This window comes from Camellia sinensis, chromosome 11, assembly GCF_055761805.1.
Source record: "Camellia sinensis isolate YWXY chromosome 11, ASM5576180v1, whole genome shotgun sequence".
Classification (NCBI taxonomy): Eukaryota; Viridiplantae; Streptophyta; class Magnoliopsida; order Ericales; family Theaceae; genus Camellia; species Camellia sinensis.
The window spans coordinates 27,560,718-27,584,072 of record NC_138971.1 but is presented as its reverse complement, the minus strand read 5'-3'; the positions used below and the strand labels follow the sequence as shown (position 1 = coordinate 27,584,072).

The 23,355-nt window shown below is 34.5% G+C and overlaps 1 protein-coding gene across 11 annotated transcripts; it reads right to left on the bottom strand.

The window, feature by feature from the left end:
- Positions 1–106: 106 nt before the first annotated feature.
- On the bottom strand, positions 107–20,745 carry LOC114297929 (transmembrane 9 superfamily member 2). 11 transcript variants are annotated; one of them, XR_014343665.1, is made up of 9 exons: positions 20,528–20,741; positions 18,655–18,807; positions 18,081–18,121; positions 17,392–17,977; positions 17,156–17,293; positions 16,913–17,069; positions 15,166–16,798; positions 14,368–15,048; positions 11,527–11,966 (listed from the first exon to the last, which is right to left on the bottom strand). XR_014343665.1 is itself a non-coding variant. In XM_082893680.1 (8 exons), exons 1-8 carry the CDS (start codon positions 20,599–20,601, stop codon positions 552–554), a joined length of 1,671 nt encoding a protein of 556 aa, XP_082749806.1. In that variant the 5' UTR covers positions 20,602–20,741; the 3' UTR covers positions 107–551. The 11 variants fall into 11 exon arrangements, 5 of the variants coding, with proteins under 5 accessions (XP_082749806.1, XP_028098202.2, XP_028098203.2 ...); XR_014343664.1 differs by having other exon boundaries at positions 14,373–15,048; XR_014343663.1 differs by having other exon boundaries at positions 14,785–15,048.
- Positions 20,746–23,355: the final 2,610 nt, after the last annotated feature.

Sequence of the window (23,355 nt, the reverse complement as noted above, 5' to 3'; positions counted from 1 at the left end):
TTTCCTTCAACCAATTACCAAAGTCTAGCCACGCAAGGCCATAATGGAAACTCAATGGAGAAGTTCAAGAAGAGGCGAGAGAGAGAGTGTGCGCTCCTCTAATGATTCCCTCCCCCTTTTATACACGTTTTGCCCTCAGCATTAGAAGCCTACAAAATCTCCTAAAAATATTCTAAATATTATCCTAAAATGACAATATCCAAGTCAGACTAATCAAAGAAGATATTAAAAATAAAATAAAGTCCTAATATAACTAGGAAAGTGGTGTTTACAGCTGGAACTTTCGTGCACCAGCTCTGAAAACTTTCAGCGAATAAACCGCGTCGGATTCGCGTACTAGAAACGTTCTGGAACGTCAACAGTGCAGGTGCAGCAACTTCAAGCCCGATTTCGACCTTGATGCAGCCAGTATCTCTCAAAACTCGAAACATGAAAGTTGTAGAGGATTTTCTTGGTGTTCCATATCATCTTGGATCATCTCAATCGGATCTCGGATGAGAGAGTTATTCCCAGATTACGAAGCGATGTCGAAACTGTCCAAAATCGCCCAATTAGCTTTGTTTTGCATTTAACGCCTCCATTTGCTTCCTAAATCAAAATATAAGAATAATGAGTACATTTAGACACCAAATAAGTATAAAAGACTAAACATTAAGGGAGAAAAATATGACATTTTGCATTCTCATCACGAACCCATCCAGATTCTCAAAGATGAGTAAAAAAACAAAGTATTCTATATTGGAAGGCGTTTATATATGAGTTTCCTTGATGTATAGAAGGTAATCGATTGATCAATGACCTACATATCGACAAACATCAAAGGTTGTTTTGTTCTTTCATTCATAGAAAGAGAGAGGTGTTCATTGGTGGATTTTGGAGAACTTGGGCCTTAAACTTTGGTGGATTCCAAAGTGGCTAATCATCATGGATTTGACATCGGCGTTGTGGATTCAACGTTGGGTAAAACAATTTCAAGGTGAAGATAGTGGTGCAAAAGACACATTGGGTTTGGTTCCACATTAAATTGTTGTGCCGATTTGTTGTTGATTGTTTGATTAGGATTGTTATTGGTTGTTTAAAATTGAATCATAATCACAACTCAATATCTCGGGGGTTTTTAGAATCTTTCAATTGGTATCCGAGCAGGTCTCTCAATCTTTGTTTTTCAAAGCTATAAGGAGCGAGATTTGTTTGATTTGTGATAATGGATTCAACTCGTTAGGAAAATTTTACGGTGCAACCATCCCTACTTGACGGATCCAATTATTCTTTTTGAAAAGCTCGGATGAGAGCATTTTTAAAAGCAATTGATGAAAAAGTTTAACGATTCATCATGTCCGAGTGGACCGAACCTACAATTACCATTGATGGAGTAACATTCCCCAAACCAATTGACAAATGGGACACAACCGATTACCAAAATAGTAGTTGGAATAGTAAAGCTATCAATTCCTTGTTTTGCGTCGTCACACCCGAAGAGTTTAGTTGTATTTGTAATTATGAAGTCGCAAAAGAGGCATGAGATATCTTAGAAACTATTCATGAGGACACTTCTTCAGTTAAATGCTCAAAACTTCAAAGGCTCACTTCTAGTTTTGAAAACCTTTCCATAAAAAGTAATGAGACCTTTGATGAATTTTATGTGAAATTGAGTGACATTGTGAATTCCAACTTCAATTTAGGTGAAAGAATACCAGAATCAAACACTGTGGGAAAAATTTTGAGGTTCTTGCCTGATCAATTTCAACCAAAAGTTACGGCTATTGAGGAGGCTTAAGATATTGATAACCTCAAGTTGGATCATTTGGTTGGAAATCTCCAAACCTATGAGGCTTATATGAGTTTCAAAAGGAAACAAAAAGAAGATGTTACTTTTATTAGTAATCATAGAGTTGGAAGGATTCCGATTAGGATTGTGAGTTTGATTCCAAGATGACAAACGCTTTTATAAAACGCTTCAAAAAGTCTTTTCTGAAGAGAGGGAAAAAAAAATAGCCTAATCTTTTGGAGTCAACTCATAAATCCAAAGGCAATTATAAGCTCAAAATTAACTCTATAATCGACAAGAAGAAAGGAAATATACAAGGAAATTCTCAAAGAGTCCAATACTATGAATGCCAAAGATTTAGCCATTTTGCTCAAGAATGCCCTAATTAATTAAGGAAGAAGAACACCTTCGCTATCACTTGGGATGATGAATCAAAGTCTAATAAGAATGAAAGTGACAACGAGGCTCAAGGAAAAGAAGGGCACGAACAATTTCTTGCTTTCATGGCGGTTTTGTAGTCAAGGGACGAATGGATTACGCCGAGGGGCAAGTTGAGTATACTCTTAGTTAGAATGTTTTCACCCCTCCTTTCTTTGATGGTAATGAATACTTATGCTGGAGTGCTCAAATGAGGATGTATTTATTGGCATTCAATGCAAGCCTATGGAGGATCATAGAAGAAGGGTTCAAGATGCCATATGAATTTGACTTGGTAACAAACTTGAGAAGTTTGAAGCCTCAAGAGCAATGGAGTGAACTTGAGTTGCAACACTTTGGATACAACGCAAGAGTATTAGAGGTAATATGAGGTGCTAAGTAAAGAGGGGAAAGAGAAAGTAAAGCAAAAGCTCATGGAAGCTCAAGCGGAAGTTAGTGTTCTCTCAAATGACATGGAGTCTTTGATCACTAAACTTTCCACATGTAAAATGGAGAGAAATCAATTGCTTCATACTCATGATGAGTTGAACGAGAAGAATGGTGATCTTGAAAGAGTGTTGGAGACTTGTTCAAAGTCCGGGAAAGAGCTTAAAGCAAAAATTATCTCCTTGGAGTTGGAACTCAAAAGTGTCAAAGCTTCAAGTGCACAAAGTGTGGATGCGGTTCCTAGTACTCAATACATGGCCAATGATAAAGAAGGAGTTGGTGTCATCAAAGGACATGTCTCACCATCCAAAGCCTCAACTTCCAAGGATAAGAGCACTTAAGATTTAATGGCTAGAGGTAATATCATTTCATCTTCTTCTTTGTCTCATAACTGTGTAGCCAAGGATAATTTCATTCCTATTTGTCATCACTATGGGCTTAAGGGTCACATTAGACCTCATTGTTTTGAATTGCTTGAGACCAAATATAAAGTGAGGTTGTGTTTGCCTAAACTAAGGAATAGGAGGTTGAAAACCAAGTCGAGAAGGGTTTCCATTGAATTGGAAGGGAACCACAACGTCAAGACACCACCCAAGAACTACAATTCTCACACATTGTTCATACTAAAGCGGTTTGGGTGAGAAAGCTTAACTTGGGTTAATTTGTTTATTCGGTTTTTTTTTTTTTGAGTTTTTGTTTGTTTTTCTTATTTTTGGGTCTTTTGTGAGTGTTTGTTCATTTTTTTCTTACTTTGTTTATCAAAAATTCAAAAAGATTTTCCTTATATGGTTTTGCAAGCTTGAAATTTTTGAGAAGTTCTTGGTGCCTATTGGAATTGATGAGAATATCCATTACTTGTTAATGAGTGTGTGCTATCTGTGGTGATTACTCATTTTGGATTGTATGTCCTTGGATTAGTATGTCTCATTCTATATACACTCTTGGATTAGCAAATACCAAACTTTTCTAGATAAGTGATCAAAGTTCTCTATGGACTTCTAGCGGCGTTTCTTGTATTTTTCTTGAGAAATTGACCAGTGCTAGCATATCTTAGGTGATGTTGAGTCTCTTAACCCCCTACCATCTTTTTGCACCTCCACTGCTTACCCATCTGTGTTTGTCTCACATGGCATGAGGAAAATGCTACCTCAGAGTCACCAACCAAGCTTCACTATCTTTTCCATCCTTCTCTGGTTTAGTTTTCATACTCTTGAGCGTGAAAGCCACCGATGAGTGTGCAAGAAAAATGTATACATTGTTTGAAGGGAAGCATTTGTGTTTACCTAACAAATACCTCTTGATTACTAGAGGTTTGACTTTTCTCAGTTATTCACAAATTCTCTTGCCGAAGGTCCAGCCATCAAATCACTACTAGGATTTGAATCTAGTTTTTGCTGAACTCCAAGACACACACACACACACACACACACACACACACACACTTTTTTCTCATGAGATCTATGTTTTTCACATGTTACATCACATTCTTTCATCACATTCTTTCATAATGAATCTTTTAGAGATTATGCACAATGTGTTTTCAAGTAATTATATTTTTTAGATATTCTTATGTGTTTTGAGGTACAAATATGAAATTCCTTACTTGCTCTACCATATTGAATTTTTGTTTTTCGTTTGCTTTTTTTTTTTTTTTTTTTTTTTTTTTTTTTTTGGAGCTTGTTGTCCTTCGATGAGGAGGTTATTTGTTGAGGGGGAGCTTGTTGAGTATGGACTTACATTGATTGTTTTGAGAGGGAGTTAGATACTTGTTGGTTTACATGTTGCTATGCGTTGTTTATTTATCGCATGCTATTGGTTATTATATCATCATATCCTTGCTTGTGTGGCTTTTGTCCTTACTTTTGCTCATTGAGCTTCCTTTGACAATTCATGACAAAAGGGGAGAGTATGTTTCAGGGGGAGATTTTTGAAGTGATGTTGTTATCTGATAGCATGGTGTTTTTTTTCAATTTTTCATATTGTCGTAAGTTTCATGCTATCATATACTCTTGTGGCACTAATAATTGTTTTGCAAATCATGACCTTGAGAAAGTTGTCTTTGTTGGTTGTAATGGGTTGGGCTGATTAGGATTTTCTTTGTTAGCTGCGTTTTGTCACAGAATTTCCAAAGAGAGATTGGAAGGTTTTTGTAATTGACAATCCCGTTGGACAAAATTCTATTCAATTGTATTTTTGTTCGCTCTATTGTATCTGTGAGTTATGAGAGTTTAGATGCGAACCCAACCCGAGTTATGCCTAAGTAAAGGAGTTTGCACTGACATTTCATTTCTTGTTTTAAGCAGTCCTTGTTTGCCACTTCACTAACTAAGTGCAGGGATCAAGCTGAAAGAAGTCAAAGTTGATTAACCGCTCAAGTGGTTTTTCGTGTGCTGAGCGGTAAAGTGATTCATCCAGTATCTCTACCTACGTTATGAACTTCTAGGAAACATGTTTTACTACTCGAGCGGTAGATGTTGCACTCGAGTGATTGTCCTATATGTAAGTACCGTCTTTAGTCACACTACTCGAGCAGTCTTCGTGACTTTATTTAGTATAAAGTGCGTTGTTTGTTATTTTTAGGGTTGAACCCGTCCAGATTCTCAAAGAGGAGTAAAAACCAAAGTATTCTATACTTTAGAGTGTTTATATATGAGTTTCTTTGATGTATAGAAGGTAATCAATTGATCAACGAACTACATATTAACAAACATTAAGGTTGTTTTATTCTTTCATTCACAAAAAGACAAAAGTGTTCATCGGTGAATTCTGAGAAACTTGGGTTTGAAGCTTTGATGGAGAGTGGCTCAGTGTCATGGATTCAACATGAGCATTGTGGATTCAATGTTGGGCAAGGCAAGTTCGAGGTGAAAACAGTAGTGGAAGAGGCATGTCGGGTTTGGTTCAATTTGAGCGTAGATTCACGAGGTAATTGAGGATTCTCGTATGTAATTCTTTTTCATCTTCTTAGGCTCAGTTTGGTTAGAGAGAGAATACAAGAAAGTGAAAGAAAAAGAAAAAATTAAAAATTAAAAAAATTAAGTTTTTGTTTAGAAAGAGAGTCCTAAAATGTAATAGAAACTCAAGTTTCCTGTATAACTCAAACTAGCATATTAGATACTCTATTGATTTCACAGGAAAATTTAAATTTTCCCACAAAACTTAGCACGTTTATTTTGGTTTCCCTCTTTGCCATTTTCCCTCCATAACTCCCTCTTATGCAGATTGATCTGATATATATTTTCATGTTTCCCTCTACAAAATCAACTAAGTATATTGAAGATATTGTATCTCTCTTATTTCTCTCTCCCAATATTTCATCGTCTCCAGTTGCAAGAACTCAGAGCATTGTTGATTTTTCTTTACAATAGATCAACAATTTCAGCTTTGTGATTCACTGTGAGTTATTTTCTTTCTTTACTCTATATTGTTGTATTCTTAGTCTTCTTAACAAAGATCAATGTCTTATCTTGAATAATTTTGGAAATATGTTTCTGTTATTATTTATTTATTTAATTTTTTTAGGTGGTGAAATAGCTATCATAATTTTTGGATTTGTATTCATTCTTTATTTGAATTGATAAGTAGGTGAAGTTTAGGATATTTATGTTAGGCTTTTTCTACTATCTCTGCGTAGGGTTCGTTGCTATAAATTGATGATGGATTTCAATGAATAATTTTTCATGGGTTTAGTAATGATAGAATTCTTTTGTTGGTTTGAGCTTGGATTTGTGCTATTTATTTGTTCTATAAAATTATTTTTAGCTTTTTGCTTTGGCAATATATATAAGTACCAAATGTTTGAAAAAATTCATGAACCAGTATGACATCATATGTTCTTATAAGATCAATCTAGGTTATATGATTTATGTGCTGAATATTTGCCCCTGTGTGTACTAATGAAAGGGGCACATGTATCTTCTCATTTTATACCATAAACATATGATTAATCTGGTGGTTGTTCAATTGTGTTGTTCTTCCCAAATATGTCTAGTTAATCATGCATCCTGATAATTTTTTTTATTTTTTATTATTTTTTTGGGTTGTTTTCTATTTTCCACTTGTTTTTGCCAATTCCTATTCTAACTAGTTATTTACTCCTCTCTTTTTTTTTTTTTTTGGGGGGGGGGGCTGCATTTTGTTAGTGAGATGTCCTTATGTGCTTATCACATCGATTTCATATTTGTAGATGGATACCATTGTCGAATATGATGAAGAACTTACATTGTTAGATGCACAATTTGTTGGCGTCTTAGCATATTTCTATGGTGCATACTACTTAGAGTACGATAAGAGACCAACGAAATTGTTATCTGACGTAATGTGAATTTGTGGGTGAGGTAACACAAAGTGATGCAGATTGTCACGACTTACTACGAATGAACATAGAGTGTTTTCAAAAATTTGTGTACATCCTTAGGGGTACTAGAAGGCTAAAAGATATTGTGCATTGTAGTGTTGAGGAGCAAGTTGCAATATTCTTACACATAGTATCACACAATGTCAAGAGTCGTCCTGCAAAACGCTACTACAAGCGATCTGGTGAAACCGTGTCCCGATATTTTCATATGGTCATGGATGCAATAATAAGTATGGAAGATAATTATTTAAAGCAACCTTCAGTTCAAATGGAGACACCTAAAGAGATACATGACAATCCTAGATTGTGGCCATATTTTAAGGCAAAATCTTATTATATATAACATAGTTTAATACCTGTACATGTTTTCTCTATACTATCATTTGATGTTGCTCCAAGTAGGATTGTGTGGGAGTAATCGATGGTACACACCTTCGTGTGAAAGTTTCTGTTGAACCTGTAGCTCGATTTCGTGGAAGAAAACAATGGTTGTCACAAAATGTATTAGCAACTTGCACATTTGATTTGAGGTTTGCCTATGTCTTAGCTGGATGGGAAGGGTTAGCATCTGATTCTAGAATCTTAGGTTGTGCTATTAATAGGGAACATGGAATCACATGTCTTCCAGGTAAATATTTAACATATAAATAATGATAAATGTTTTTGAACTTATTATGTATTATTAAGCCAAATGTTATTCTTTTGTAGGTTAATACTATCTTTTTGATGCGGGATTTCCTTTACTAAAGCATTACATTACCCCATTTTGAAATACAAGATACCATCTAAATGAAATTAGAGGTCAAGTGCCCACCACAGCAAAAGAGTTGTTTAACCATAGGCATTCATCACTACGAAATGCAATTGAGCGAGCTTTTGGGGTATTAAAAAAATGATTTAGAATTTTGGTGGAAAAGCCAATGTTTAGCTATACAACTCAAAGGAAGTTAGTAATTGCTACTTGTGTCATGCACAATCATATTCGAGGAGCGACGCCATATGATCCACTTCTAAATATTGTCGATGGAGAGATTAACAATGAAACTGCTCCTATTCATGATATCGTTGACATACAATTAACTAGGGCTGAAGATGGAAGAGAAGGAAAGAGAATTTGAACGCAAATAATGAATGAAATGTGGGCTGATTTGGTCGAAGACATCAATAGAATTCTCAAAAACTGATTTGAGTTTTCTTTTGTTTTTAGTGAATATTTTTTAAATTTTAAACATTTTTTTTTACTTTTTTAGATGCACCTTAGTTAGATGTATCTAAAAATTAAAAAATTTGTGAAAAAATATTTTAAAAAATTAATAAATACATAAAAATACAAAAAAATGTACTGAATTCCTGTATTTTTTTTTGTATTTTTGGTATTTAGTGAATTTTTAAAAGATTTTTTTTACAATTTTTTTACTTTTTAGGTGTATTTATGTTAGGTGTGTCTAAAAACTAAAAAAATTACTTAAAATATTAAAAAAATTCAGTAAAAACAAAAAAATACGGAAATAAGATGTAGAATTTTCTGAAAAGTGTTTTCGGAAAAATGAAAACAAGCAAGCTTATTTGTAGATAAATGTAAATGGTAGTATTTCGTTGTTTTCTATTATTATTGAACAATGGTAGTATTTCGTTGTTGAACTCTAAATATTAACAATATAAATGATAGTCTTTTTCAATTGTAGTATTCTTAGTTTTTTAATGATTTGATCTTATGTTATTGGTTAAGCGTACTTGTGAGTTGTTATTATAGGAAATGGAGGCATATGAGTCTCAACAGCCCATAGGAGATGGGAAGAAAAGAGGAAAGAACATAGTTTGGTCTAAAGAGATGGATAAGTGTCTTATTTTAGAACTAGTGCATCAAGCTAATAAAGGGTACAAAGTGGATAAGGGCTTTAAAGATCAAGCTTATATTACAGCTTGTTCATCTTTAAATTCAAGCTTTAACCTTTCTCTCAATCGTGAGCATTGTGTTAATCGCTTAAAAACTATCAAGAAAAAATATAGATTGGTACAGGAAATGTTGAGTAAAAGTGGATTTTCTTGGAATCCAATGACAAAAATGGTTAAATGCAATGATCAAGTATCGACTACATATGTTGCTGTAAGTATTTTTTTTTTATTTTTATATAAACATATATATGTTCTTAGGAATTGACTATTGGTTATATACATAAAAATTATGGTGGTATATGACTTATGTAGGCAAATCCAGATGCAAAAGGGCTACCGGTGAATGGGCATGTTCTACCAAGGATGTACATGCTAACTTTTCAAAGAAAACAAATGATAGTGAGGATGAATATTCACATCTCTTCGATCCCATTGACAACATGGTGGAAAACGACGTAGGTGACATAGAAGGAAATAAATTTGCAACTCAACGAGGCAATGCTAGTAGCCAAAAACCTACACTTGGCAAGCGCAACCAAAGATCTTCAAAGCTAGTGACAGAGCAGTCAAAGAAGCCAAAAGGTGCGGAGCTTGTTGCTGAAACAATGGTTGCCATTGCAACTAACATGGCAAGATTGGCTAATGCATATGAGAAGAGTAAGCCTTGCATAGATTATTTGGAACTTTACAAGGCCGTAATGGATGTTAAAGAGCTTGATATCAATAGCCGAATGACTCCTTTTGAATACTTGAATGGAGATCCTATAAAAGCCAGAGCATTTCTGATATATCCTTAAGATATGTGCTACTTGTTTTTAATTCGACAACTATCACAAGGCAGTTCGGATGGTATTTAGTAATGGCTAGGAGTTGAAGTCGGATAAAGTTTCTAAATTATAGGTTCATGTCTTTGTTGATATTCTTCTTTCTTAGTAATTTGTTTGGTTCTGGTCATTGTCTCTGTTTGGTATTTGTCCTAGGTAGGTGTGAGATTTTAGTTTCTAGTATTCTAAGTATGAGCTTGAGCTACATTTTTAAAATTTAGTCATGTTTTTTAAACCTAATTAACTACTGCTATAAACTCTTGGGTGTTGGTCTTTAGTTTTTTATATGTTTTCCAAAATAATTAGTATTAATATTAGGAAGATTTATAAGTAAATTCTAATGGTCAATGTTTTTTGATAGCACAAAGATGAACAGTCATTCAAAAAAAAAAAAAAAAAAAAAAAGAACTTGTCATTTTGTATTTTGAAGTAAGTTAGTCATAATTTTCAAGAGATTTCTTGCTACATGTTCTTTGGGTCTCATAAATAATAACTAGCTATGGCATTGATTTTAAATGAATAAAATTCATTTCATTTGTCAGTATTTTTGGTTAAGGCAAAAATAAATGAATAAATAAATAAATAATATTGGATGACATGTATGTCAATTGATGCTTGGCAATACTTTTTTAAAAAAAATTAAGTTGTTATATTGACATATTTTTGTGATTGTTGTTTTGTAAAAGAAGTATCAGGGCAATTTAGGAAAATATAATAATTTTTCTATAACTTTCATGCTTTCCAAACTACATATTGAAAATTTTCCATCATTTTCTTACATAATTTTCATCCTAGTCAAACACATGCAAGAAAATAAAATTTCATTTATCTTTTTTCTCTTTCACTTCACTTTCTATCATATGTTTCTTTCTAATCAAATAGAGTGAATTGTTTTGTGACTTTGACTTGTGATTTTTTATCACAATTAGAGGTGTTTCAATTGTGATTTTTTTTTTCACGTTAAATTGTTATACCGATTTGTTATTGTTTGTTTAATTGTAATTGTTATTCATTGTTTAAAATTGAATTATAATCACAAATCAATGTCCCGAAAGTTTTAAGAATTTTCAAGAATCTATCAATTTTTTCTTTTGTTTTTATCTTGTATTTAAGGATACTTATTAGTAAGATTTTAAATTAAAAATAATAAAATATGTATGAGTGGGGGGTTTCCGAACACAAAAAATAAGTTACTTTTTTCTCAATTTTTTGGTCTTTAGTGTTTGTTTTTTTTTCCAAAATTATATCAAATTTTTTTAGTTTTCCGTTCTGTCTTGGGTATACAAATTTAAAAATTACAAAAATTTTGAAAAGCCTGATTTTTGTCTTTTATGGACTTTTTTGAAATTTAAAAAAAAATAATAATTTTCCTCTTTGTCTCGTTGAGTAAATTTGTTTGGTTTAAATTCTCAAAAATTATTTTTAAACGAATTTTCGTTTGCCTTTACTGAATTTTTTTTCATATTTTAGTCAAATTATTTTACTTTGTAGATATATAGATTAAATTCATCTAAAAAATTTTTAAAAAAAAACAAAAAACAAAATATGGGGAAAAAAAATCATTAAAAACAAACGAAAGTCCAAAAAATATATATCTAAATTTTTATTTGTTTTTAGTGAATTTTGTGTAGTTAGTAAGTGATATAGTTAGTACACATCAAATACTATTCAAATGTGATCACCTTAATGTAAATCAAATTTGCAGGCAAATATCACAAGAAGGGGATGGATGCAAAAATCAGAAAATCCAAAGTTTTCAAGCTAGACAAAATTCTTCAAGACTCCATCAAGAAATCAAACCCAAATGGCCAAATCAGTTTGACACAACAAAACATACATATATTTTCTTTGAACAATTTGTGAGAAAAATGCAACATTTTAAAAAAAAAAAATTCACATAAAAATTCTCCCCATTACAAATACCAACAAAACAATTAAGCCAATGCACATCACAATCTCATAATCAATTCTAAACCTTTTCTGTAACTGAATTTATGGAAGAAAATGAGGAAGAACACTGCTCGAAGACATGGTCAGCTATTCACACTTGATAGAGCCATATATGTGATGAACAAAGAGCAACGAAGCACGGAAACCAATTGTACCAAGCATAAGAAAAATGCCATAGCAAATGCAAGCCATGTAACCGAAGAAGAATGATGTTTGCAGCAAACCAGACATATCTGACCGTGAATGGTAGTAGTACAAGCAATAGCCATAGACAAACAAGCCTGTTGATCCGCCGCAAAGAAAAGACCTGTATCAAATCAAGCATTCAGATCAGTCTGCGCAAATTGACAGACTGAAAACTCAGGGAGGCCTATATATCATTTGCCTAATTTTGACACTAGCAAAAAAAAGTGGAGATCAAGTAATAGATCTTAACACTAGCAAAAAAGTGAACTTTTTAACAAATCAGCATGGTTTGATACAGTAAGAAACTCGTTAAGAAATAGTTTCATGACCTGGAAACAGCTACATATTTAATCGCATTATAGGTAGTTTCCATTACCAGTTATTATAAGCTACACAAGGCGTATGATATCAACTATGAAAATAACCCAGAATGCACAAGTTTAAGAATTTAAGGTGCGAAAGACAGCAGCCAAAATGACAGATGTTAAAAGAGTGATAGACGGCATCACAAGAGGGATATAAATGTAATAAACAAACAAATACTTAATCAGTAAAGGCAGTGCCAATTTAGGGAAAAATGATGGCGAGTCATCTAAGATGGCTTCACTATATAGAATGAAGAAGAATAACAGTACTAAAAAGGAAGTGAGATATAATTAATTATAGTTCAGGATGCCAGAAGGATAAGAACTCAAAAAAGAATATGGATCAAGGCAGTGAGAACAAACATTATGGCTTGTGATTTAACTAACATGCCCCAGATTAGGCTGAGTGATGAATTATAACTCTATGAGGAATATTAACTACACTTCCAAACTAAAGTTCAAAAATGCTCTGCATCAACTTAACATGCAGACGGTAAACATCACTCTATTTTTTTCATATTTTCCGAGAGACGAGAAATAGTTTGCTTCAAATGATCATTTACTAAGAAAATGCATGATTTCAAAGAGCAAACTGAAGTTCAGAAGCCATCCATGCCAAGGCCAAAAAAGGAACTAACTATTCAAATGAGCCAAGAGTTAGCTTTTGGCGCAACGGAAAAGCAGAACAATGTCTTTTTCTAACCAATCCAAGCTTGCATAGAGGATACACTGATTTTCGGGATTTTTGGGGTTTGGAGGATTTCACTCTTTCACTTTGCAAAATTTTATCCTTGCTTGATCTATTCGCAAAGTCCCATCCTTATCTGACTTTGTTTACTTGGTCCTTCTAGGATTTATTTTATTTTATTTTTTATATTATTATTATTATTATTATTATTATTATTATTATTATTATTATTATTATTGTCACCAAACTCCTTATTAAGATGCTATAATGATGGAAATGTTGTGTTCTTTGAGTGCTTAATGCAATTTTCCTTAATGGAAGATCAAGCTAGAACTTTTGTTGGCTCTTATGACTATGTTATGTTTGGGATTCCCTCAAGGATGATTTATGATTCCGTACCCACTATGTGTTTGCTTCGAGTGGCTACTTCAGTTATGATATGTTTTGGTGGTCAGATCCCGTACCCTCTATGTGTTTGCTTCGAGTGGCTACTTCAGTTATGATATGTTTTGATGGTCAGATTACCATCCAAGTGGTAACTCCATCTTTCAAAACACAACAGCTAAGCTAAATAGTGCTCATTGTCTCATCTGGTCGCAATCCGTTCTTTTATTCATGAAGCAAGGGAGTGTGCTATATGAATGGTGAAATCAAAGAGCCTGATGTTTGTGATTAGTCGAATGAGAAGTAGGAAGATAGCACATTCGAAAATCTTCTACAATAAGTGAACTCCTAGAGTTATGGCTGCACTTTATAGTCTACACAACCCATAGAAAAGTAATGGATATCTTTTTCTGCATACAGCTAGGAAATTTATGATGCAACCACAGATTTCAATAATGAGAATGTGGCGTCTTAAGAGCTAAAGCAAAAGATGAGAGTGAGCAACATAGTATATGACACTTGCAACCCATTTAACTACTTCAATACACATGGGAATAATTGGATTGTAATCTCAAGGAAGTTGTTCAACACTACATCCAAAAACACATGAAGATGATAGAGCAAGATCACATCTATGATTTTCTAGTGGGGTCAACTTCAGTATGAGTAGGTTCCAACTTCTAGGATATCCCTTTAAGCTAGTGTATGTACATATCCAAGGGGAGGGAAAAAACTATTCTTCAACTTACTCTCAGAAGCAATCAGCCTCTAGCAAAAATTTTCCATATACTACTTAGTTTAGGTTTTTCCGTATTAGCGAACCCCAAACGGCATTCACTTTATGTGGCAACTTAGATTATTAGTTTTATGAAGGTCGTCTAGGAAGATAAAGAGGGAATCTTATGCTTTCCTTTTCTTTCTCCAAAAAATCTCCTATTTTCTCTCATTTTTATAGTTATAAACACAAAAAATACAAACCAACTGAAGGTACCCAAAGCAATGGCAATTTCCGATAATCAATATATTGAATGATAACTTGGAGATGACATGCTTATGCATTAAATAAAGAGGGCTGCTATTAGCACCTAACTGTATTATGTTTGGCACTTCTTTCTTAAAAATCAATTTTCCAAAATGATTTGTCGGATTTGGACTTTTTGGTGATTTATCGGTCTTGCATTGCACTTTGCGGAATTAGATTCAGAACCGTGACATTTGAGTCCGAACTGTAGTAGCATGAAGCCCAAGGGTGCGTCTACAGTTTTTGGCGACTCTGCTGGGGAGTTTGGACGTGATCAGATCTGTCCAAATGAGGGAGTGGAATATCCTGCTTCATTTCCGGTTCGTGCTTCGCACTTGGCTTGATACCTCGTTGCGTGGAGGATGAGAGAGCTTTCAGCCCTTTATTGTTAGCTTCAGTTGTGCCCTTTCTGACAAGTATGTTGACAATGGGGAAAAGACAGAACACCTGACTCAACTGAACGGAAAAGCAGAGTTGGTACCTCCACAGCAATGGCCGACAAATGAGACATCGGCTCCCTCAGCAAGAGATCGTCTAGCGCGTCCTCGTCGAAATCAGTGAAAGTGTGGATGCCTCCCGCCACAAGTATAATATGGGTCTTCGGGTGATACCTCGCGGGGTCGAAGGGACCTACGCTCAGTGGTAAAGGCTCAGGCTCAACCCCCGGCTCAGCCGCAAAGTCTGCGGCAAACTCCGCTGGAGGGAGTGCCGGGAAACCCCCATCATGCGGGACATCGTCAGCCATCTGAAATAGATGCAGAAATGAGCAAAAATGAGCAAAATGATGAAGTTTTGAACAAACCAAACCCTAAGAGAGAGAAGAATTCAAATAAAGTTGAAAACTCAGGAAAAGCGAACTAACCTCGAGAGGAACTCGAGGGAAATGGTCCTTGAATGAGGGAAATGACAAAAGACACCTCAGATTCAAAATCTGATTGGCTCAAATCGAAGAAAACAAAGAGGTTTTGAAGAGGTTAGTGAGTTCCTCTCCATTTTCTCTTTGAACCCTCACCTTAATACCAACTATACCCTCTCTCCTAACCCAACCACTACCACCTCTGGCCACATCCTTCTCCGCCATCCCCATGTCCGGCAACCAACCCGCTATCGTTGTCTATCCTCCACCACCTGCATAGCCTATCGCCGCTATCGCCAAATGCTCCAATCTCTCTTTATCTGATTCTCGCATTCCAATGGCCACTCCCACCATGAACTTTCCAGCCCTCCTTATCGACGGCATCGCCATCTTCCCTGTCATCGTCGCCAACTCATCCCCAGACCAGACCCACCACCACCACCACCACCACCACCACCTCTCCCTCAACCCCCCATCGCCGTCGATCTGGTTTCGGATCGTCGGTCTGGGTCGCCTCTCTCTCTCGCTCGATCTCTGTCTCTCTCTCTCTGATCTCTCGTGAAGGTGGCTAGAGTTTGAAGAGGAGGAAGAAGAAGAGAAGAGGAGGATGGCAAAGGTGGTCGGATCTGGTGATGGTGGGGAGGTTGCTGGCCGGAGTGGAGGTGGATGTGGAGATGGGGTTGGGTTGGGTTGGATCGGGTCTGGGGTTAGGGTTGGAGGAATAGAGATGGGGTCAAAAATGGAAATTGATGTTAGGGTAAAATTGTAATAAAAAAATATAAAAAAGGCGGGGGCCAAAGGAAAAAGGTAGTAGCCCTCTAAATAAATTTTGAGTCTGTTGCAACAAAGTTTGTCTCAATGTGTTCCATGCTAAATAATATGATTCCTAATACTCAGAAAAAATTGACTTGATGGATATCGAGTAATTCATATGGCCACAAGTGGATGTGTAAAGTGTGTGGAATTAATTGGCTTCTACTTATAAAACAAGTATTGTCTAGCACCTAACAAATTTGTATAAATTCATTCATGCAGCTACAGAGCAACAGGTCTCTAGAAGAGAAAAAAAGTTTTTGATGTACTAAAAATAATATCGAGGAGTGACCTAAAATAAACAAATAAGACTAAAAAACAAAGGCAAGAAGACACTATACCTCCACCACCATTCATGATTTTCAGCAGCAAGCCGAAAGTATGTCATAACCACATTCACAAAAGCAGTTACAATGACCAGAATTATGAAGACGTTAAATAGGATGCCATAGATGGTGTAAATCCTGTGACCCCATATGGTAGCAAACAAATAGTACAGCTCAACATAGATAACACCAAAAGGCAATATGCCCGCCACTGCCATCTGGGGAAGAATACCCCTATACCAACACTGTGGAGGAATCTCTCTAGGATACTTGGTGGTGCGGCAAGGAGCTTGGAACTCAGACTTGCTATTTTTTGCAGCAATCCCACCCAACAAAAGCAATGGTAATGCTACAAGCACCCATATAGACAACAATACCAAAATTGTTCCTAGTGGCAGCGCTGCAGTTGCTCTGTATGTGATGGCAACAGTATTAAGGAAGCAGAATGTAAGGCATAGAGGCCCACAAAAAAGGCAACCTGTCAATAACAAATTCCTCACCTGTCAAACCAAAAAAATTGAATTGTGTAATTAGTCCACATGGTTTATTTTTCATTCACACCAAATTCAAAGCAAAAAAAATAAAAATGGCAGATGGAACCCTTTAGCACTCACCCAATTGGTCCCTTCAAATTGGCAATATAAAGAAACAGCTGTATATCCTGCAATCCCCGATGTAATTGCATATACGACCACCAGTGCAGTGAGCAACGCTCCTCGGCTATATGGATAAAATACTCCAACAAATCCTAGCATTATAATGGACAACATACTGCATGGAATAATAGAAATTGCAAACAAAATATCAGATGAATTGCGATAGGCCAAATAGACCAACAGTTGTAGTAAGATACCAACAGAATGAACAACTGGGTGCCAGAACCAACAGCTGCAGCAAACAACGACTTGTGCTTTGGATACCGGAAAACATCACCATGGATGTTTTTCCACCCTTTTTCCTCTTGATTATCAAGCAATTCCTCATCATTCGCATACCTTTCAAGAAATTATATAAAACAAATAACATTTGAAGTAAAAGAAAAATATGTATAAATAAAATGGATATTTGGCATACGTTTAAATATTTGGCTTACTTATTGATATCCTTCTTGAGGACTCGCACATAAAACATCACCAAACAACCAAGTAGGATAAGAACTGCCAAACATGAGTTCATCACTGCAAACCAGTGTATTCTCAAGTGACGTGGCAGCGAAGAAGACGAAGAGTACTTCTCCATCCTCTTCTCAAATGCAATGTTTGTTTCCCTCCATTTCACAGTGTAAGTGAACTCCACATTGACTTCCTTATCTTCTGTCAGGTCAATCACGAAACTTTGGTCTATTCGAGCAGTGATCTCAATCACATGTTCCTTATTATAAAGAAATTCAAATACCATGTGTGTGAAAAGGAGGTACTTGTAGTCATTTGTTTCAGCTAAATAAGGCCGGTCAACTTTTCCAATGAAAGCCCAAGCTGGCAAGTCATCAAAGTACATTTCAATGTAATAGTCTTGTGCAAGTGCAGTTCGGAACTGAGAAACTTCTTCCTTTTTCAGCTTCTTTTTACATGCAAGTTCAGCATCTTTCTCTACTAGAAAGTCAATTTTATATGGAGCAGAAGCAAGCCGATCTCCTATCAACACCTCACCTAAGGATTCTTTCTTCTCTTTCACATGTTCTGTCAATGAATTGGGCCAACAATAACAAAAACAGAAATGGTTAAAGGAAAACCTATCAAGAGCAACAATTAAAACTATATGAAAAAAGAAGAAGATGAAAACCTGGTAAACAGAAGGGAAAATCATAATAAGCATATGTTTCACTGTAATCAAAGAAAAAGAAACAATGAAAGCAGAATTAGAAAGCTAAAGTAAGGTATATAATCTATGCTAGATATAAACAAGAAAGGTTGTACTGTAACAGCCTAGGATCATGTGCTATCAAATACACTTGCCCAATAGAAACAATAAGCAAAGTTGCTACCCAATTGAAAGTAAAAATCAGTGGATTAGTGCAATTGAAATAAAATGAAGCATAAACTTTCAAAAGAACCACAAAACATAGGATGAGAAAATGAACCAATTTGAAAGCATACATATTGAAACATGATAAAAATTAAAAGTTGAATAAACAACTTTAATAACCAGAAGATTACAAATGCAACTTCCACAAGGAAGCAAATAAATATCTGAAGCAACATTAACCCTGAAAATCCCATATAGATATCCCACAAATGTAGAAAAAAACCAAGTTGAACTAAACACAAAGATTGATTGCATATTAACAAATTATTACTTAGAAGAAGAAGAAAAAAAGTGGTTTAAGATCCATTGATGTAAAGATTGAGACATTTACCTAGGATTGTGAAATGGTCCAACCTTGTTAGAATAACAAGGAACTGGATCTCCAGCATTGTACCGATGATTTGACGCATCTGATCTCACTTCACTTGCACAACATATTACAAGAAAAGCAACAAGAATAATTGCTGAGGATTCTTCCATTCTCCTAAGCATTTAACAAGAATGACAGAGTTAGATCAAATGAAATGAATGGGTGATACAGAAAGGAAACAAATACAAGAATGGAGAAACGTTGACTTCATAATTCCAGTAAGAACAGCAAAGGCATATTTTTTTTATGCGTGCACATGCTTAAGGAGCTGGAGTTTCTAGTCAAAGAGAGGAATTTGTTAAATATTCATGTCTTCCTATCTTCTTTTTGGGAAGTTGAAAGTTGATTACCAAATAGGTGGAGATAGCAATGGTGCAGAATAGGAAAATAAGTAGAGGGCAGGGAGTTAGACATGTATTGTCAGTGCTATCTCATATTCCAACTCATGAAAAACTGGACAAATATTCATCTTCTTTACTACCAATAATGAAGAACTGGACAAAAATTTACCTTACTACAATGTCCTGATGCACATTGTTCGATAGCATTAGGTTTCATCCTCTAATCCACAGTACCACTAGTTCCAATTTCTAGTATGCAGTTACTGTCAAGTCTTTTGAACGGTCAGGAACTTAGCCAAATAGTTCTTGGCCGAACTTGGGTTCACTAGGCCAAAAATGTTGATAAAGTTACGTGCATACATCACTCGTTAAAAAAATTCATTCAATGGTTTAGATATTTTAGAAGTGAATAGAAATGAATTATGTCGGATAATCCTACGGATGCCTAAGCTGTGTCAAGATTTTTTATTTTGAATCAGAGATAAATAATTGTGATGGTCATTGGGCATGAGAGCACTTGACTTGTTTTTAAAAACGCAGCAAAATTGACCAAATTTCAACAGAATTTCCAATTATTTGATCCAAAATTGTGACCCAATTTTATGAATAGTGACTGTAATCAAACAAATGCCTTGCACTTCAATTATGCAACTGGACTCAGGAACAACCAACCGTAATCCAAGTTTTAAGCAAGGTTTTGAATACCGTTCCATACCAGCAAGTACTGGAAAGTACATACCATCCTGGACAAAAAACAAAACAAAAACATTTGCAATTCTGTTTCATTTTCTGGCAATTTCCGACCCTACTGACAAATTTGGGCTGGTATTTAAAAAAAAGCATTGTATGGACCAGTAATTTACATTGGCCCTATTTGGTAGAGCTGTGGGAAAGTGCTTATAGCTTATACCTTAACAGCTTATACCTTATAACTATGAACATAAACTGATTTCTGACTTATAAATTAAGCTTCTCCTGTCCCACTCAAAAAATAAGCTGATTTCTGACTTACAAAAAGCTAAAAGCTTAAGCTAAACCAAACACATCAAAATAGTTTAAATTAAGCTGAAAGCTTAAATAAGCTGAAAAATGAAGCCTACAACTCAGTTAGTCCTGACAGAATCTGTTTCAGCTACACCATCATTTTTTTTTTTTTTTGTCAATTTGATTGATTTGTTAACTGAATTCTATGTTTATAAACATTTGTATATATGATGACAAGAAGTTGAAAAAACAAAATTTGAAATCAGAATATGGCGTCACATAGGCATTCATACCAAATGAGTTGTGTGGTTTATATAATAGAACAGATATATCATTGCAGTATAGCTAAAATCTAGAAAATGGAAATCCAAAACGGTAATACAAAAACTTATGGATACCAGTAGATATAGTAGCATTGACAAGTAAACAATTTTAAGAAAGGAATCAAGAAAAAAAACTATAAATTCAAAAATAAAAATAAAAAATAAAGTTGAGAGAGTAAAGAAAACCTTTTTGAGTTCTCTTTAGTAGGAGAGCAGTGCGTGCAGAAGTGGGTTTGAGAGAACTTGGGCAGTTCTTCCATTATCCCTCCTTCATTCCTCCGTCCTTGTTTATTGAGAGAGAGAGAGAGAGGGAGAGAGAGAAAGAGACAGACCAGCGAAGGGACGAAGAAAAAGAAGGGAGAGAGAGGGGTCAACGGTCTCAAACAACGGTCTCAAACCGTGGACAGAAGGAGGAAAATTGGAGCCACTCAATATAATTTAAAAATTATCAAAAAAAAATTGAGATGCCATCTCCTATAACTTAAAATTATTTAAAAAAAAATTTGAGATACAAATCCTTATAATTTTAAATTATTTTTAAAAAATTATTTTTTAATTTTTTTGACTTTTTTTGTGAGAGAAGAGTGTAATAATTATGAGTTAGATGTGATGTTTTGTCTGTTGTGGCTCAAATAGTTTATTGTGTCTTTTGGGGAAATTATTCAATACTCCCGGAGCACCACGTGTCCATACTCCAAACCAATCACCAATCAGTTAGCCTCATGTTGTCCCCCATCTCCAACATAAATCGTGGGCCTTTGTGTCTCTCCACCAATCAAAACATTATGGAGCACCACGTGTCCATACTTTGGAAGTACTGAATAATCACCCGTGTCTTTTGTGGCTCAAAGAGGCAAAAGAGCCCAAATGAACTCTTTCCAAACGACACCTAATATTATAATTTAAAAATTATCAAAAAAAATTGAGATGCCATCTCCTATAACTTAAAATTATTTTAAAAAAATTTGAGATACAAATCCTTATAATTTTAAATTATTTTAAAAAATTTCTTATAATATATAATATTTTTAAAATTTTTAGGATTGGGCCGTCCCCTACCCTAGATCCATCATTGGTCCCAACGGTCGCCAAAGTCAAGTTTTTTTTTTTAAAAAAATAAAAAATAAAAAAGAAATCATTGGTCTCAACGGGCGCCAAAGTCAAGGTTTAAATAAATAAATAAAAGAAAACTCAACAGTTTGATCTTAAAAATATATATATTTTTAGGAAAATGATTGAGAGCCCTAAAAAAGTTGCCCCTAATACCCCTAATTTCCAATTTTAGAAACTATTTTTTTTTTTTCTTTCTTTTTTCTTTTTTTTTTTCTTTCTTTTTACCCGAAATGGAATTTCGAGCCATTCGGGGCTCTCCATTTCGGGCCCTCAATCACCGCCCATATTTTTATTTGCAAAGAATTTTTAATTTTTTAAAATTAAACTCAAATATATTAATCTGATTTCAATTCTACACTGTGTCTTCTTGAGAGAGAGACGTATGAACAACCACGTGTTGCCATAGTTGTGTTTGTTTGAGAGGTGGGTTCATAATGTGTAAGGCTAGAGGTGTCAAAAATGAAAAATGTTATAAATTTTAAATTTTTTATTAAATATATGATCAAATATCTTATATAGGTTTACAAAATTACGAATTTTAGATATTTGGTCATTTATTTAATAAAAAATTTAGTATACCTAGCATTACCCGTCAAAAATTCTATCAAAAGTTCTATTAAATAACTTATATGGGTGTGGGACCTACACAATGTGAATTCCATGTGAGTCTTATACTTATGTGAAATTTTTAGTAAAATTTTTAACAAAGTTTTTAGAGTTTCTAACATTTTTGGTTCAAAATTTTATATTAAATAATTAAAAAATATAAAGAATGTGAGAATTTATAATTGGCTAAGAATATAACCACATGACATCCTTAAACCAATCAATAATTTTTCCAAAATCATACTATGTGTCTAAATTTTTTGAGTAGATTTCCTTCTAATAATAGAAAAGAAAAGGTATCTAATAATTTTTTGAATAAATTGATGATAAATTCAATTTAAAGAGGATATGAGACATTAGGTTTAGTAAATATTTTTTTTGTGTGAGAGGTCTACTTTGTAAAATAGTTTGGTAAGGAGTACATTTGTTTGTTTGGAGGACATTTTATTTTTAATTTTATCCCTTAATTTATCTATTGACTTTTTTTTATCAGTTAATTTTTTTTACTATAACTATGTTTGGCATGCTTTTCCCAAAGTAGGCCAACCTACTAACTTATTTCCCAAACTAAGCCTAATTTGGCCGAAATTCCAAGAATAAGCTGAAGCGTATTTACAAAATAAGCTTTTAGCATGTTTCTGGCCCAAGCGCACAAAATGAATAAAATCATAAAATCGTGGTTACAAAACATGCTTTTAATTAAGAAAACGTTGTTCCTATTAGTGTTTTCAGCTTAAGTGAAAGCGCGATTCAAAAACACGCTTTCAACAGAAAGCGTGATTCGTAACCACGCTTTTAAAGAAAATCTGCTTTTAAAAGAAAGCATGGTTCGTAACCACGCTTTTAAAAGCCATATAAAGTGGCCCACCCCCCCTCCTCATTTGCAACTACGCTTTTTATACACATCTTTTTTCCCCCCACAGGCTGAACCAGTTCTCCCTCTCTCTGTTGATCTCTACTCCCGCTCTCTCTTTGTAGGTCGCTTGTTGTTCTCTCTCTCTCTCTCTCTCTCTCTCTCTCTCTATCTATCTATCTATCTCTCAGTTTGAATTTTTTTATGTTGATTTCGTTTGTGAAAATGTGAATGTGGATACAAAGAATAGTTTGTGAATTCAAATTGGGGGTTTTATGAATTCAAGAATAGTTTTGTGAATTCAAATTGTTTTATGAATTCAAATTGATACCAATGTGGGTTCTGTGAATTGAAATAGGGTTTTGTGAATTGATACCATTTTAATACCATTTTAAATTGATACCCTAGAATTGATTCCATTTTAATACCTATAGGGTTCTGT